At 34.6% G+C, this 15,284-nt stretch overlaps 1 protein-coding gene across 2 annotated transcripts in view; it reads left to right on the top strand.

The window, feature by feature from the left end:
- Positions 1 to 384: 384 nt before the first annotated feature.
- Positions 385 to 15,284, top strand: part of LOC128205610 (uncharacterized) — a 31,272-nt gene continuing 16,372 nt past the window's right edge. Inside the window, exons 1-4 of one of the 2 annotated variants that reach the window (XM_052907357.1) lie at positions 385 to 601; positions 12,700 to 12,792; positions 13,502 to 13,664; positions 14,396 to 14,494. In XM_052907357.1, coding sequence (XP_052763317.1) covers positions 533 to 601; positions 12,700 to 12,792; positions 13,502 to 13,664; positions 14,396 to 14,494 — 424 coding nt within the window. In that variant the 5' untranslated portion in view covers positions 385 to 532. The remainder of the gene's footprint in view (positions 602 to 12,699; positions 12,793 to 13,501; positions 13,665 to 14,395; positions 14,495 to 15,284) is intronic. The other variant, XM_052907358.1, reaches the window with a different exon arrangement.

Genomic DNA, 15,284 nt, shown 5'->3' with positions numbered 1-15,284 from the left:
ATTAAATGTGTTTATTAGATCTATTGGTAAACCGAAAATATACAGCCAATACCAATGACCAATTGAGCGGAATTTATTTTTGTACAATAAATATTAGGGACTCCAAGATTTTAGTATTGCAATTTGATGGGTTTTATGAATGAAGTGAGTCACATGGGTTAATCCCATATATTCATTTCGCTATTTTCACGCGTGATAAAAATATCATCGGAAGTGACGGAAGCAAGTAGTACCTAGTGCGTTCAAATGTTAAATGTGTTATATTCATATGAACGAATAAAATGTACCAACAAATGAAGTAAAACTATAAAATATGTGTATAAAACATATTTAAATCAATTTGATGAGCTTAATGCTGACTTTACACCAAAGGGTAACGACGGCGGATGAATATATTAATGGCTGAAGAAGTAGTCCGTTAATAACTTGGAAAACACAGAGAAAGATAGTGTCTTGAACAATTTTACGTTTTTATTGACATTTTGTGATACTTTGTGTTTATTTTCTAATCTGACAAGTAAATAAGTGTGTGATGAAAAGTTTGTTGCTTTGGATAGGAGTCTGTGTGCTCTTGTTAGCCGTACAGATCGAAGCAAATTCGGTGAGTATCGAAATGTGGGTCGATCAAAACAAACTCGCGAGAAAAATTGCTTGCTAAAGCTCGTAATATAACAAAGAAAAATTGAAGTAAATATAAAAATCAAATGCCCTTTTCCTAATCTTAATAATTTTTGACACTTGTTATCGTTGAAAACGAAGATTTTTTTGTCAAAAGATAAGCGTAATTTTAAGTTTTTTGAGATCGACAACTTAAACCTTCATAATGTGCATTCTATTGGGAATTATAAAATGTTTGTTAAGTTATGGTATTAGATTAATGCCCTTGAGCTCGGCAGCTACATACTGCATTTCAAAAAGAAAGTATTGTGATGTCAAAACAGAGTTCAAAAAGAAGCTTTTTGTTTCCAACTTGTATATAAAGTAAACCTGGGAGGAAATATGCACCTGTTGGTGGTCTCGAACCCATGACCACTGGACAACTAGCATGGCACTTGAACCAACTGATCTAACCCGGCGGGAAGTTCTTACACACTACACTCCTCCCACAATAGACTTTAATTTAAACTTTAAAATGGCTGATCAAGGCACTCCTGCCTTTTACTTCTGACACCAGTAAGGTAAATCAGAGAGTTAAAGTACTCCCAATGGGGTCCCAACCGAGGAATCCGGTGTATAACTAATCAGGCTAATAAGGCGACTGGTTCTTATTAAAACAAACTACATATATGTGGACTTGTGTTCTGATTTGGCAAATACAAAAACAAAGCCGGAATATGTACAAGGTGCATAGTACAGCAGAACAGCTAATAGCTACTTTCCAGTGTTTTTTTGTAACAGCATCAATGCCATGTCATAGTTTTCCCCCAAGGTTTACTTTCCACATATTTTAGTTTGTAAACTCAATATCTTTTAGGTATCTATTTTTGTGTGTGACTAATTCGAGCCAATGGTCAGTCCCATTCTCAAATCTTAAGCATATATACTTTAGCCCCAGAAGTTATAAAATTCCAAATTTCTGTTTTAAAAATGTTTAAAAATAAAGTATTTGATTTCCAAAATGTCAAATTGGTGTATTTTGTGCATTATTGCTTATTTCTTGACAAAATTGGAACCCCCAAACTCATCAAAATCAAGCTTAATACAGACAGAGAGGCTCCAGCTATTTTGAGAAAAGACATTGAACTTTGGAACGCTTGGATTGACGTCTTCTCTTTAAAAAAAGGATTTAACCCCTTTACCAGCAAACTGATATAACATTATAAATTTTATCTCAAGTCAACTTAGTCAATACTTCCCTGTGGTGCTCTTATGGCCTAGGCAGTAAGGAAGAAGTAGAAGAAGTGTTGAAGTGAATGTTTACAAGAATACGAAACACCCGATCAGGGTTCGAATTTAACATGTTTTGATACTCGCAAATTTTTGCGAGCGCTTAAATTTTCAACTCGCAAAACCAGACACTCACTCGGATTTTTAAGGCAAACCTTTCTGTTTGTTAGAAAAAAGTATATATTGTATGGAAACCAATGGTTTAAGGTATAGTGTAATTGTTTTAATGTATGATCATGTAATTGTACAATGAATGAATTCATCATATATGTAACACTGACAGTACGAACTGAGGAAGTCTGATCAAGCCAGTATTGGTCTGTGCAAAACGTTCCTTAAGTCATCTGTGTTGAGAGTCAATTTAATGTTCAACTCCCTCTTCCACACCGAAACAGTTTTAACAGATGGATTATATCATTTTGGCTTTTTTTTTTTGAACTGATTGATCATTGCCATCAGCCGTTGGCGATTTTAAAATCAACCTGCGTAAAAAACTTATCTTTTAGCTTATCATCATTAAACAGACTGTGACTCGATACGATTATCGCTAAATACCGCCGCCAAAAATGGAAACGAAAGACCAGTCTACAAAAATACATAGTAACGAGTACCTGCCTCTGTGCATAACGTTAATCTATGTCATCAATTTATGTGTTATTATCGGAAAACGAAAGTAGGCATTTCTAAAATTAGTTTTATATCTATTGTGCAGGAATTGATCACCGATTATGTTCATATCCACTTCAAGGATTGCATATTTTCTGCAAATTTTTGCCAGCGTCTTTAAATTCAACTCACATTTTTCAATTTTGGCTCGCATTTTGCGAGTGTACGAGTGCTAAATTCAAACCCTGCCGATGTAGTAGAACTTTGGAGATATTGTCCATTGTGTAAACTATATTGCATATTTCAATGTTTGGCCCCAGTAGGGGCGTATTCATGTAAGGGACCTGAACAGCATGTGATTTCCACAGAAGTGATTTTAACAAGCCTGGTGAGACTACCAGTTTGGAAATAGGCTTGACTGAAATCATGGACCAGATCTTTATGATGTAAAACCTCCAGACCCAGGGACTAGGACAATTTTTCCAGCTTCAGAGATGGGATTTAGTTATCAGAATTCATGCACTTTGTCACATGAAAAAGTTACAGTTTTAAGGCTGTTCATCCATTCATGCTTTTCTGTTTATGGATAATCTAGGGCATGGTTAAAGAACATGCAGTGTTGCTTACATTTGTATTTAACAATGTTGCTTGTAGCAAGCAAAATATAACATTTTATAAAATAATTCAATTGACTGAAACAGGTTTAAATGAATTTTAACCAAAGAATGAAACATGAAGTCCATACCTTTTTCATAAATATAATGTGTCTATGTTAAGAACATATCTTTCAATGTTTAAATTGATAGTTAATAGTTTAAATAGTACAGTACACTCAACAAGTTTGACCCACTTTCCGTTTCCCTCCGCGGATTTTTGCTATCGCAGCCAACACAATGATTTTATCGACTGTCCACGTTCCTCGGAGTGTGAATTTAAGGCCCTCGGAGGGTGATAAGTCGACCGAAGAATAATGAACTTGGCGTTCCTCGGAGGGGTAAACTCTGCGAAACTCTGCGGACACTAGATAAGAATCTACGCTAAAGTTATATTAATTTTATTAAAATGTTCAACAGATTACGACGGCTCCAGTAAATTGCTATTATTCTTTTTCCTCTGCCCGTTTTGCATGAAGTTAGCTTACCACAAGAATGCAGTCGTAATTCACTAGTTGCACATGCATCTTATGAATGTGTTTTTGCTAATGACTGATAAACACATTTCTTCCGAGAAATTCTAGGTTACACATTTTCGGAAAATCAGGAGGTCAAACACGCGTTCAAAGTTCACAGCACATTTTTTGAAGGCCTTCTTGCCTCGTTTTCTGTGGAAAATTCCATGAAACGTCATAGCTATTTTTAACCACCAATAATAAATAGTATATTCTACATTGTATTGATCATGCGCTTGATTTCAGAGGTCATGGTTCAGAATCGTGTAAATAGTCAGCTGCTCTATGATGCAATAACTTAGTGGATATACTTTAATGATTCAATGTTTATAATTCAAGACAATATTCAATTGGCGTTTACGGACATAAATACAAATTAAACGTTGGTACATGTAAGTATCTTTTACGCTTAACAATGTGCATAAGCATAAAAATAAATAACTTCTAAACAAGAATGATTTCTTGCTTTTCTGATTAGACTCGGGAGTTCCTCCGCGGGATCATAAAATTGGACGATTCTCAACGCTATCGTTCATATTAAACTCCGCGGTAAGCCAGCCACTCGGAGGAACTCCAGGGGATTTTAGCGAGGGCAACAGTTTTACCCTCGGAGGAAACCCGCGATCATCGACTTTATCCCTCGGAGTGAGCGAGGAAAGTGGTTCTAACTCGTTGAGTGTACTGTACTTCATAAAATCACTGCTTGAAGATGATCTTTTATAAAATAAAAAATATTCTCCAGTTAAAAACTAATACTTCTCTTCTATAATGACATACATTAATGTTTGTGACGCTAGAAAGTGTATTTTCACGATTCAGAAAGAGAGAAAGAGGAAAAAATCTTAATTGATTCTCTGCCACTTCTGCCTGAATGGTTAAACTGCAGTTTCAACTTTCAGACAAGGTCAAGTACTCTCAGCTGGTATTCAAAATGCAGAAAATTAATAACTGTACCTGGAAAATGAAAAGCTTCTGAACAAAAAATAAGTGTTGCCATGGTTTTTGTATGTAACAGGACAACAAGTTGGCATTAAAAAGAAGATTCATCTGACTGCTGTTATAATCATGATGTATGATTGTGCTGAGATAACAATTAGGGAAAAATGAGTTAATTGGATTTGGAAGGAGATTTGCTCTTGTAACATTTATAAATTTTAGTAATTGTGTGTAATATGTGTACAAGATAAGTGCTGATGACAACAATGCCTTTTGGATGTTTCTTTATTTAATCAGATTCTTCTTTCCTGTTTTTTTTTTGCAGTGGAAATTTGGGCTTGCGTTAAAGGAAGTTTGGAAGTATATTACTTCCTAACAATAGGCTTTAACTTCCAAATTTTAGTCATTGAATGATATCCTGGAAAACATTACCTTTATTTAAAAAAATATTTATCATTATTTTTGTATGGAAATGGAGGATTTTCTTTTTTTTTGAAAGGGGTTTCAGTATTTTTCATACTGAAATGTCCTTGCAGCATTGTCATGGATGTTGTCATTTTATGTTGGTCATAAATTGGGAACCCTACAATATATATGATACAAAAACTGTATGCAAAATGTGGAGACGTGTTTACACTGACAAGGTATACACGTTTGTGTAGAAAGTCCCATCACTCTGGTTGAATTTCTTACTGGATTATGCCCTTTGATTAACTTGCAGAAAAGATGAACATGTTGAGGTGTTTTTGTGTTACATTCTGGAATGTTGACAGATTAATTCCATCATAAATTCACTTTCTTTTAGTTTCTATGTCAAGTCTTGTAATGCTCCCATGAAAAAAACTCAGGAACTGGCTTGATGTTGAGAGAGGCAACTAATTAGATTCTTGAACCATTAATAGTATATTATGCTTAACTGATTATAGATGAGATACACATGTAAATAGTATTACATGTATGTATTATCAAAAGAGAAGCATTCAGATCTCATAGAAGTGTGTACTTGTCCTTGTTTCAGATTATACCAGCATGTGATTGTATTGTTTTGTTATTAAGCGGTTTTTAGCTCGACTATTCGAAGAATAGGTGGGCTATACTACTCGCCCCAGCGTCGGTGTCGGCGTCCGGTTAAAGTTTTAGGGCAAGTTGGGATTTTCACTTATAAGTCCAATACCTTTCATTCAATTGAGTTAATACTTCACACAGTTGTTCAAGGCCATCACATGATGAGGTTAGATAACTCCATATTATTCTTTACACAGATTATGGCCCCTGATTGACTATGAAACTCAGGTTAAAGTTTTAGGGCAGGTTGGGATATTTATAAATAACTTCTATACCCTTTGTTCAATTGACTTAATACTTCACACAGTTGTTCAGGACCATCACACAATGAGGTTACATTTAACTCCATATTTAATTATTATCCTTAATACAAGTTATGGCCCCTGATTGACTTAGGTTAAAGTTTTAGGGTAGGTTGGGATTTTCACTTAAAACTCCACTACCATTCATTCAATTGACTTAATACTTCACACAGTTGTTCAGAGCCATTAATAATGAGGTTAGATAACTCCATATTATCTTTTATACAAATTATGGCCCTTGATTGACTATTGGACTTAGGTTAAAGTTTTAGGGCAGGTTGGGATATTTATTAATAACTTCTATACCCTTCATTCAATTGACTTAATACTTCACACAAGTGTTCAGGACCATCACCCAATGAGGTTACATAACTCCATATCCTTAATACAAGTTATAGCCCCTGATTGACTTAGGTTAAAGTTTTAGGCAAGAAAATGTTAAGGGCAAATTGGGATTTTAATAAAAAAAACTTCTATACCTTTCATTCAATGCACTAAATAAAATTCAAAATTATTTACGACCATCTTACAACAAGAAACATAACTCCATTTTAACCCTAAATACAAATTATGTCCCTTGAATATTTTTATTTTTTTATTTTTTTTATTTCTTTTGACAGGCACATTTTTACATTCTTAACCATTATTTTTACCAAGGGCAAACAAGGAAGGCTATACTATTTGGCCATTTTTTTGTTATTATTTTTTTTTAAATTTTATTTTAATTTCTTTTGAAAGGCATATTTGTATATTCTTTACCACATTTTCATATGGGAATCAAGTAATTTGAATGACTTGCGTCATTTTGGTGGGAGGGCAGCATCAAAGTCACCTTATGTATTGAATAATTTTAGTTAGGTTTGACATAAATAGACCAAACTTGGTAATATTACATTGTTATTGTATTCACTTCTAAGTCAAAACAGCGAAGTCAAGCGCGCTGTCTTACGACAGCTCTTGTTTACTGATAAGTCACTTTGTTTTCCTATGAAGTAACATGTGATTTAAAACTGCTTGAAAATAGTACTTGACTTTATGTAATAAATTTTACATGCCAATGACATGCACTTTGTTTCTCTGGCGGTCTGCAAACAAAAATTACAAAATGTTGCTCGGATTATGATTGATAATCCAGTTATTTTTTGTATACATTTTAAATCATACCACGGTGCAACAAAATACATTCAAATCTCACTGAATAAAAACATAAACATAAAAAATCAAGTTATATGTCCTGAATTGCATCACCATAATTATTTGCCTTTTGACAAATGTACTTATACAATATCACTAGAGGATTGTTAATGTCCGCCCATGTACAATAATTATGATATATATCAATGCAGCTGCACTGATTACGGATGTTGACTTGGCTGGTATAACTACCCCCAATGTTTTTTTCAGGGAATGCCAACATTGATTTGTTTATCTTGATATTTGCCTGTTATCCTGTTTCATCAAGCACTTCATGGCTTCAATTTACTGATACCCTTATTTTGCTCAGTGTCGTATTGCAACAGATTGCCCAAGGTTATCTAACTTGGATGTTCAAATGAATTAAATGATAAGCCAAACAGTATAATTTAACTGCTTGTACCTTAAAGGTTCACTTGTTTATGATACAATTTTACACATTTAAAGTCATGCACCTCTGAATTTTTACAAAGTCTTCTACCCTTCTCGAGGGTGAATGCTTTTCGGTCTAGTAGATACTCACTGAAGAAACTATTCCACAACCATTGAGATAGGAATTAGGAATTTCAAATAGGGCCTTTCTTTGTGTGACGTTTAAAGTGATATGGAAGGTTTATTATTGAACTGTTTTGAACTTGGGTAATAACGGAACAAGATACACTGTTTCACAATTCATTGAGCTAGGCTATCATTTGCAAGCTTTCTTCATAAAAAGGACACAAATAAATGAAGTTCTTCTTCAACCAACTAAATTCTTTAGAAAGAGGAGCATGATTTTCACCAATCTTAAGATGATACTGTTTGCTAAAAATATTTTGATGAACTTCGAAGTTAAACTTTTCCAGTGGTTTCTGATTTGCAGTACTTGCGTTCATACAATTGTAGAATCTCAGTTTGGGATTTATTTTAATTACCAAATGTATGCCGGTTAAAATGCCAGATATTCTTAATTATGGTATTTCATAATCAATTCACGATGAATCTATTTCATGTTACAGTCTTTGATTTCAAACAATTAACATGTATGTTATGGTTTGATAAGTTTTTGCCATGGATTTAGAAAGACTAACTGGGATTTCAAGTGCAGATGTGATTATGGTCTCCCAGCAGACAAGTGTAGTAATGAAAGTAGAAAAGCTCTTCTATATTTAATATACTGCCAGAGAAATACAACATTATTGAGTCTCACACCTTCCAGGTCCTGTCCAAAACCAAAACCTCTGCCGGAACGTTTTTTTTATTTGAGAACTCTTGTCTTGTTCAGAATGAGTCCTAAATTTTAAAACATAGATATCAGTTTTTAAATTATTTTTTTTAAAAACAACAATATCATGATCAACTCTCGCTGGCCTCTAACAATAATGAGAATGTTGATGTTTATTTTGTCTCTGGCCTCATACATCTGAGTAGCACATAGCATATACAAGCAACTCTTTATTCAAGTGACCAGTGGCTGCTATAAGTCTTAAAGTAGTTTCTGAAAATCTTTTAAGGTTCTCATCAATCTGGGTTTATTTTCAAACCAGTTTAATTGTCTTGAGGTCTCTGATGCTGCAAGTGAGACTTTTTGCCAACCAAAATGGTTTTGAAAAGGCTTCTTTGGTCTTCATTTGGTCAGGGACTGATATGGTCACAACTAGACATAAATACATGTACACAGCAATCTGCTATTTTTTTCTTCATGCCATATTCAAGAAATGGTAAGGGCAGGGGCAAGGAACAACTTGATTCAGCAACAGTAATGAGAGCTGTCTCAGTGGAATAGTCAAGCTTAAATATCTTTTTGAATAATGGGAGACTTGTGCTGGCTGTCCTGAGAATGATTGGAACAGATTAACGACCACCGACAACAGTATGATATCGGCACCCACTGGATGATAAGTCATTGAATTTTAGTTGTGCGACCAATTGCCATAGAAAAATTATTTTTAATTTGTAGCCTTTTCTGTATTTTTTTCCTGACATTGGCCTTGTTTGCCACAAATTCTGGTTGTTGTCTGACTGGGTCTTTAGAACACACTCACCCTTTGTATGTTTTGCTGACACTCTGAGGAGAGGGTCCCATCAGAGTAGCAGATTTCTCTGCACTATTTTAAATAAATAATGAGCTATCTCATCAAATTAATCACAAACTGTAGCCCGGTGTTGACATGCTGTGAGTCTCAGTTCATCTGATGTTACAGCAACAAAATTGTTGTGGTAATTGTTGAAGTAAATGTTAATTTAACAGTATTGATTGATTCCATTGTAGTTTATTTAGCTTGATTGTGGTGAAACTTGATTCATGTCACATGTGGCTTTTATGACAAAAGTTTGTAGAAAGTTTGAAAGGGTTGTTCAATATACAGTTCCTCGAGAGTGTCCAATGTGCTGGAGATGAAACATAGAACATGCTTGAGAACAAACATAGAACATGCTGAAGACAAAAACATGCAGGTGAGTAAACACAACATGCTGGAGACCAAACATTGAACATGCTGGAGAGCAAAAAAAACCCATAGAACATGCTGGAGAGCAAACATGCTGGAGGGTAGACATAGAACATTTGCAAGCAACAGAACATGCTTGAGAGCAAGCATGAAACATGATGGAGAGCAAACATGGAACATGCTGGAGACCAAACATAGAGCATGCTGGAGAGTAGACATAGAACATGTTTGCAAGCAAACAGAACATGCTTGAAAGCAAGCATGAAACATGATGGAGAGCAGACATGGAACATGCTGGAGACCAAACATAGAACATGCTGGAGACCAAACATAGGAAATGATGGAGAGCAAACAAAGAACATGTTTGAGGGTAAACATAACATACTTTAGAGCAAGCATAGAACATTATGGAGAGCAAACATAGAACATGCTGGCGACCAAACATAAAACATGCTGGAGACCAAACATGGAACATGCCAGAGAACAAACTTAGAACATGCTGGTTAGCAAACGTAAAAATGCTGGAGAGCAAACCTAAAACATGCTGGAGAGCAAACATAGTTCATGCTGGAGACCAAACATAGCGAATGCTGGAGACCAAACATGGAACATGCAGGTGAGCAAACATGAAACATGCTGCCTAGCAAACATATAACATGCTGACAAACAAACATAGAACATGCTGGATACCAAACATAGAACATGATGGAGAGCAAACATTATGGAGAGCAAACTTGGAACATGATGGAGAGCAAACATTATGGAGAGCAAACTTGGAACATGATGGAGAGCAAACATTATGGAGAGCAAACTTGGAACATGATGGAGAGCAAACATTATGGAGAGCAAACATAGAACGTGATAGAGAGTAAACATTATGTTGAGCAAACACAGAACATGCTGGAGAGCAAACATAAAACATGCTGGATAGCAAACAAAGATCATTCTGGAGGGCAAACTTAGCTCTATCAAAGGAATCATGAACAATTTTGTGTTCAGGGGAACATAATTATGGACATGGTCATGGTTGTTGGAATGTATGGAGAGGTGTTGATTTTAATCATACAGGAATACCTTTTCGTTAAAGAGTGCTGTAAAAATCTGATTGATCACCTCCTATGCCTGAACTGTAGAAAGTAAAGATGCAGTCATGCCTCTTGCATCTTGATGTCCAAGTTTGAAGTACTTGTTAAATTACCCAAAATACAGATTTACATATATATGACCTTGTTCGCTTACATACATCTATTTCCATGCAAGGTAGTTCACAACTTTGTATGAGTTTATTCATATCAGTTTTTTCACCAAAGTTTAACTGTGACCTCTGTCTTTAACACATATAATATGCTTAAACCCCTTGCTAAAACATATAATGAGCTTCACAAAACTGTTAAATAATGTAGTATGTTTTATTATTTTGCTGGGAAAACTTCACAACAAAGGGTGGTTGACATTTAACATTCTAGCTACATGCAGTTTGAACTTTTATGAAACAGTGATTTTATAACGTTTGTCCATTTAAATCGTAATGATGTCATCTTAATTCTAAATAAATAATAAGGTTGTATAAATTTTGCGTATGAAAAGTGCTTTATTGCTTTGAGTTTGTCTCTTTGTAAAGAATGTTTTATAAAAACCTTAAGTTTCTTATTGCTGGAAGTCAATTATACTAATGCATGTGTACAATTTTCAATAATTTATAAATGTTGCCATTATGAAAAATACTTCAGAAAGGATGCTTAAAACGTGCTGAAAATAAAAAGTCATGAACTATTAAGAATTTGAAACTGGAAGTATAAACTTCCTGTCCATCAATTTTGGAAGTTTTTCACTGAAATGTGGAAGTTTAAGTCTCCCGAAAACGATATATTTTTCCTCTATTTTTCAACTAGTATGTTAAAAAAAACATATAAATTGCAACCTTAACATACCAAATTCAATGACTTATAGTACTATAATAATTCATTTTACTTAAAGACTGATTGAAAGTGTGACTATAAAAGTAATATTGACACATTGTCTTGATATTTTGAACTTCCAATCTTTCTACTTTGGAAGTTTTTTTCAAAATTATGGAAGTTTTTGTACTTCCAAAGAATCGATTTTCGAAGTTTTAACCCATTTCTAGGGAGTTATATACTTCCAATCTTCCTTTAGTGGAAACCCTGATATTACTACTAGTAACACAATGGTATTCCCCACTTGAAGTTTCATTTAACAATGAATTCAGAATAGTCTTATTTATTTCAAAATACGATACTATGATTGTGCATTCATTGAAATAAGGAAGTGATTGTTTTTGACAAGGAGTGGCTGTACTTAAACTGTAGCATTATGCCGTTATGGGTATTCTCTATCACTTTGAAACATTACTAGTAATTGATAATATATACGTGTTAATTACTCTTGTATGATATCACAGTAAAATCTTTGCGGTGCCCAAATTTGGACATAAACTGTCATACTTGAATTAGTCATGTTTTCTTATTACATAACCATAAGGTTAGAGTTTCCGTTGATAAATAGAATTCTATTTTTGTAACAGTTTGAATTAATAGCAATACTAACGATTTGTAGCCATGAAAAAATATTAACACATGACACGTATGTTGATTCTCTAGACATTTTTCTAGCTCTAACAAGGACAAACTTGTGTCCACACCTTGTGCCAGGGCTCGCAATATTCTAGCCCCACTAGGGGAACTTTTTCATGACCTCTTAGAAAGTACACTAGAACCCTTAGAAGGGCCGGGACATGCTTTATACCAGCTTACAGGCTTCCTCTCAATTAAGCTTCTATTAAAAAGAACAGATAATGCTATTGCCATTGTCTCATGAATTCTGCATAAAATTATTGTTAAACCTCAGGCCATTTGGTCTTGTGAAATAATCAGTTCCATTGGCCCGAAGGAAGCTGAAAGTCCACACACATATTTCCATTGTAAATTGCAAACAAAATACAAGCCCTTGGGGCTGAAGCACTAGAGTTTCTATAGGCCAAGAAGAGGTGTTACAAGCTGTGGGACTTTGGGCGTGAGCACCTTGCGCAGACTACCCATGCTTGTAGTTCTAACTGCTTATGCTTACTCTGACTTACACTTACTATTTTCAGAAAAACACACAGAAATTCTGGGATCTGTTTTCATCTTCAACCAATGAAGCAGCATCCTCAAATAATCAAGATGACCTTGTTTTGGAGGAGGAGGTATAAAATCTTGCCAAGAAATATATCTGCTTGTGTGACCTATCTCTTGCCTGTTTTGTGTTCATTTGCTTTATTAATATTTGTGATTTATAGTGCAATGCATTTTATTTCATAGTTAAAGACATTATGGGACTGTGAGGGACCCTTTTTTTTATATCATTAGGGCATGAAATTATAGCTCTAATGGGGTCATAAGCTTATTATAATAATTATTAATTTATTACGTCAGTTATTGAAAAAGTGAACAGTGTGTGTAATGTGAACAAAAAGTTTGTTTCAATTATAAATAACCAACAATAGTTTAAATCGAAAACCACATGCCCAAAAATGTTAAATGTTGGTTATAAGGCTTGTGCAAAATAAAACATACTTAGATGGAACTCTTACACGTTGGTTCGAACATGAATCTGTGAAATGGTTAATTTTAGAAAAATGAACAAGTCCATTTTTGTATTTTAAAGAAGATCCTTCTTTATTAAATTTGAAACTGCAAAAAGTTGTGTGTCCAAAAGGTAATATTTGAGCGTTGGTGGTCTGCCAAATGTTAGTGGGAGATGTAGTCAGAAAGACAGCAGTTGTAATATGAAAGATTTGAAACTGTGTAAACTTTGTAAGGTTGTAGGGATCTGTATTGTGAAAGCCTGCCCATGACTTTTTATCATGCATGTATGTTAATAAATGGCTAAAATGTTTGTTTACTCTGTTTTAGGGAAGTGGTGTAACACCTGTGAATCCAGGACATGAGGATGACGAAGACAATGACATTGAAGACTACTCCGGAGATGAATTCCCAGACGTGGACATTGACGGAAATGATGATGAGGACACAGATAATACAGACATAACTTTTAACGAGAAAGAAAAGGAGAAAGGTAGAAATGATCGACAATGTGAAGGGTGGATGGAAAATTGGTTACTGGACTGTTTCACACTGGTATTTCTGTGTAATTACACTACAACAAGGGATGAAAATAGTGTTTTCCAAGTTTGACAGTCTTTTATTGGTATTTGATATTTGGAAATTTAATACAGCAAAAATCATGCTATTCAGGCAAGTTAAATGGATTCGGGCTAGTTGAATTTTCATATTGTTTGCCAAAATGTGCAAGTCTTTCAAAAAGCTATCATGAATCATGTGATGCATATCCAAAAGTTGTCCTCAATAGGCCCCTTTCATACATTCGCTCACTTATGATAGAAAATATGTCCAGTTACATGACAGATAACAGCATGAACCAACCTGCACTTCATTGCGTACCCTGTGACATTCAAATGGCATTTTCTGGGGGGTTTTACCGAAGGCAGACAATTTTCTTCAAAGTTCAAGATCACTTCAAGTAACCTGCGATAGCTTTCTTGGCAATGCAACAGACAGTTGGCTGTATAGAATCTTGTTTCTTGGGTTCGTGTACTGCCAAAACAGTCAATTTCATGTAATTAGAAAAAGGTTTTTAAACAAAACTAATGGGAAGGTTCTTGTAAACTGGTTTCAGAAAAAAAAGTCTTTAAAACAAAACTTAGACAATACATGATCCCATGTTTGTGAAGCAGTGTGACGACAATACCATACAGTGGGGCAATATAGTTCACTATTTCATTACAGACAAGAAGCCATTGCCAGTGACGGACGATGAAGATGAAGATGAAGATGATCTAAATGTTGGAAGTGGAAGCGGTGACTTCGAGGCAACAACTACTGAAGGTATGTTATTAACACACATGTGCGGCTTGCTACAATCTTGCTTCACGTTCCCCTTCCTGAGATTATGTTGATACAGATTATCACAGAATGGCTGCCGATTAAGTCATGTAGTATAGCAAAAGGAATAACAAACTGTCTTAGTGTTGGCATTTATATCTTTACAATAGCTCCATTTCCAAAATGGTTGGAAGAAGCACTGAAATAGGGGCACAATATAAAAAAAAGTTGTGTTGCCATTTATGACCAACTCTCAAAAATACCTGCAATCTGAAAATTTAAATGCCATTTAAAATGTACATATTTGCTGACTTTTTTCTTGTGAATGTATACATGATTGTATTGTTCTTTGTGGTTTGTCAAAAGTACTTTTAGATTGCAACCTATGAATCATTTTGAGTCAGTCTTTGTTTTAAACACTACAGTACTAAGTGACCAGCCATAGGTGGGAGTTTTTGATGCTTTGCCATTTTGAAAAAAGGTCCATTTGTTGACAAACCTTGCTTCACTAAAGAGCGTGTTTGGTTACAGACCCTGTTACATTTGACATTGTAGTGATGATAAATTTAGCTTTCAACTTTAGTATAATGTTTATTTGTTGATCTTTTTGCTGTATGTTTGCATTTAAATAGTAAAAAGCACCACATGATAAACGTAAATGGCTGTGAAAACAGAAGGGGTTCTTCATGGTGAAGAGGTTTACATGCATTAAATGTTAAGGATTTTCTATGATGGTTCATTTTGTTCAGAAATATACTCCAAATAAAATGTTAATAGTCCAAATAAAATGTTA

The sequence above is a fragment of the Mya arenaria genome, chromosome 10, assembly GCF_026914265.1.
Source record: "Mya arenaria isolate MELC-2E11 chromosome 10, ASM2691426v1".
In the NCBI taxonomy this organism is placed as follows: domain Eukaryota; kingdom Metazoa; phylum Mollusca; class Bivalvia; order Myida; family Myidae; genus Mya; species Mya arenaria.
This window is presented reverse-complemented; position numbering and strand designations above follow the sequence as displayed.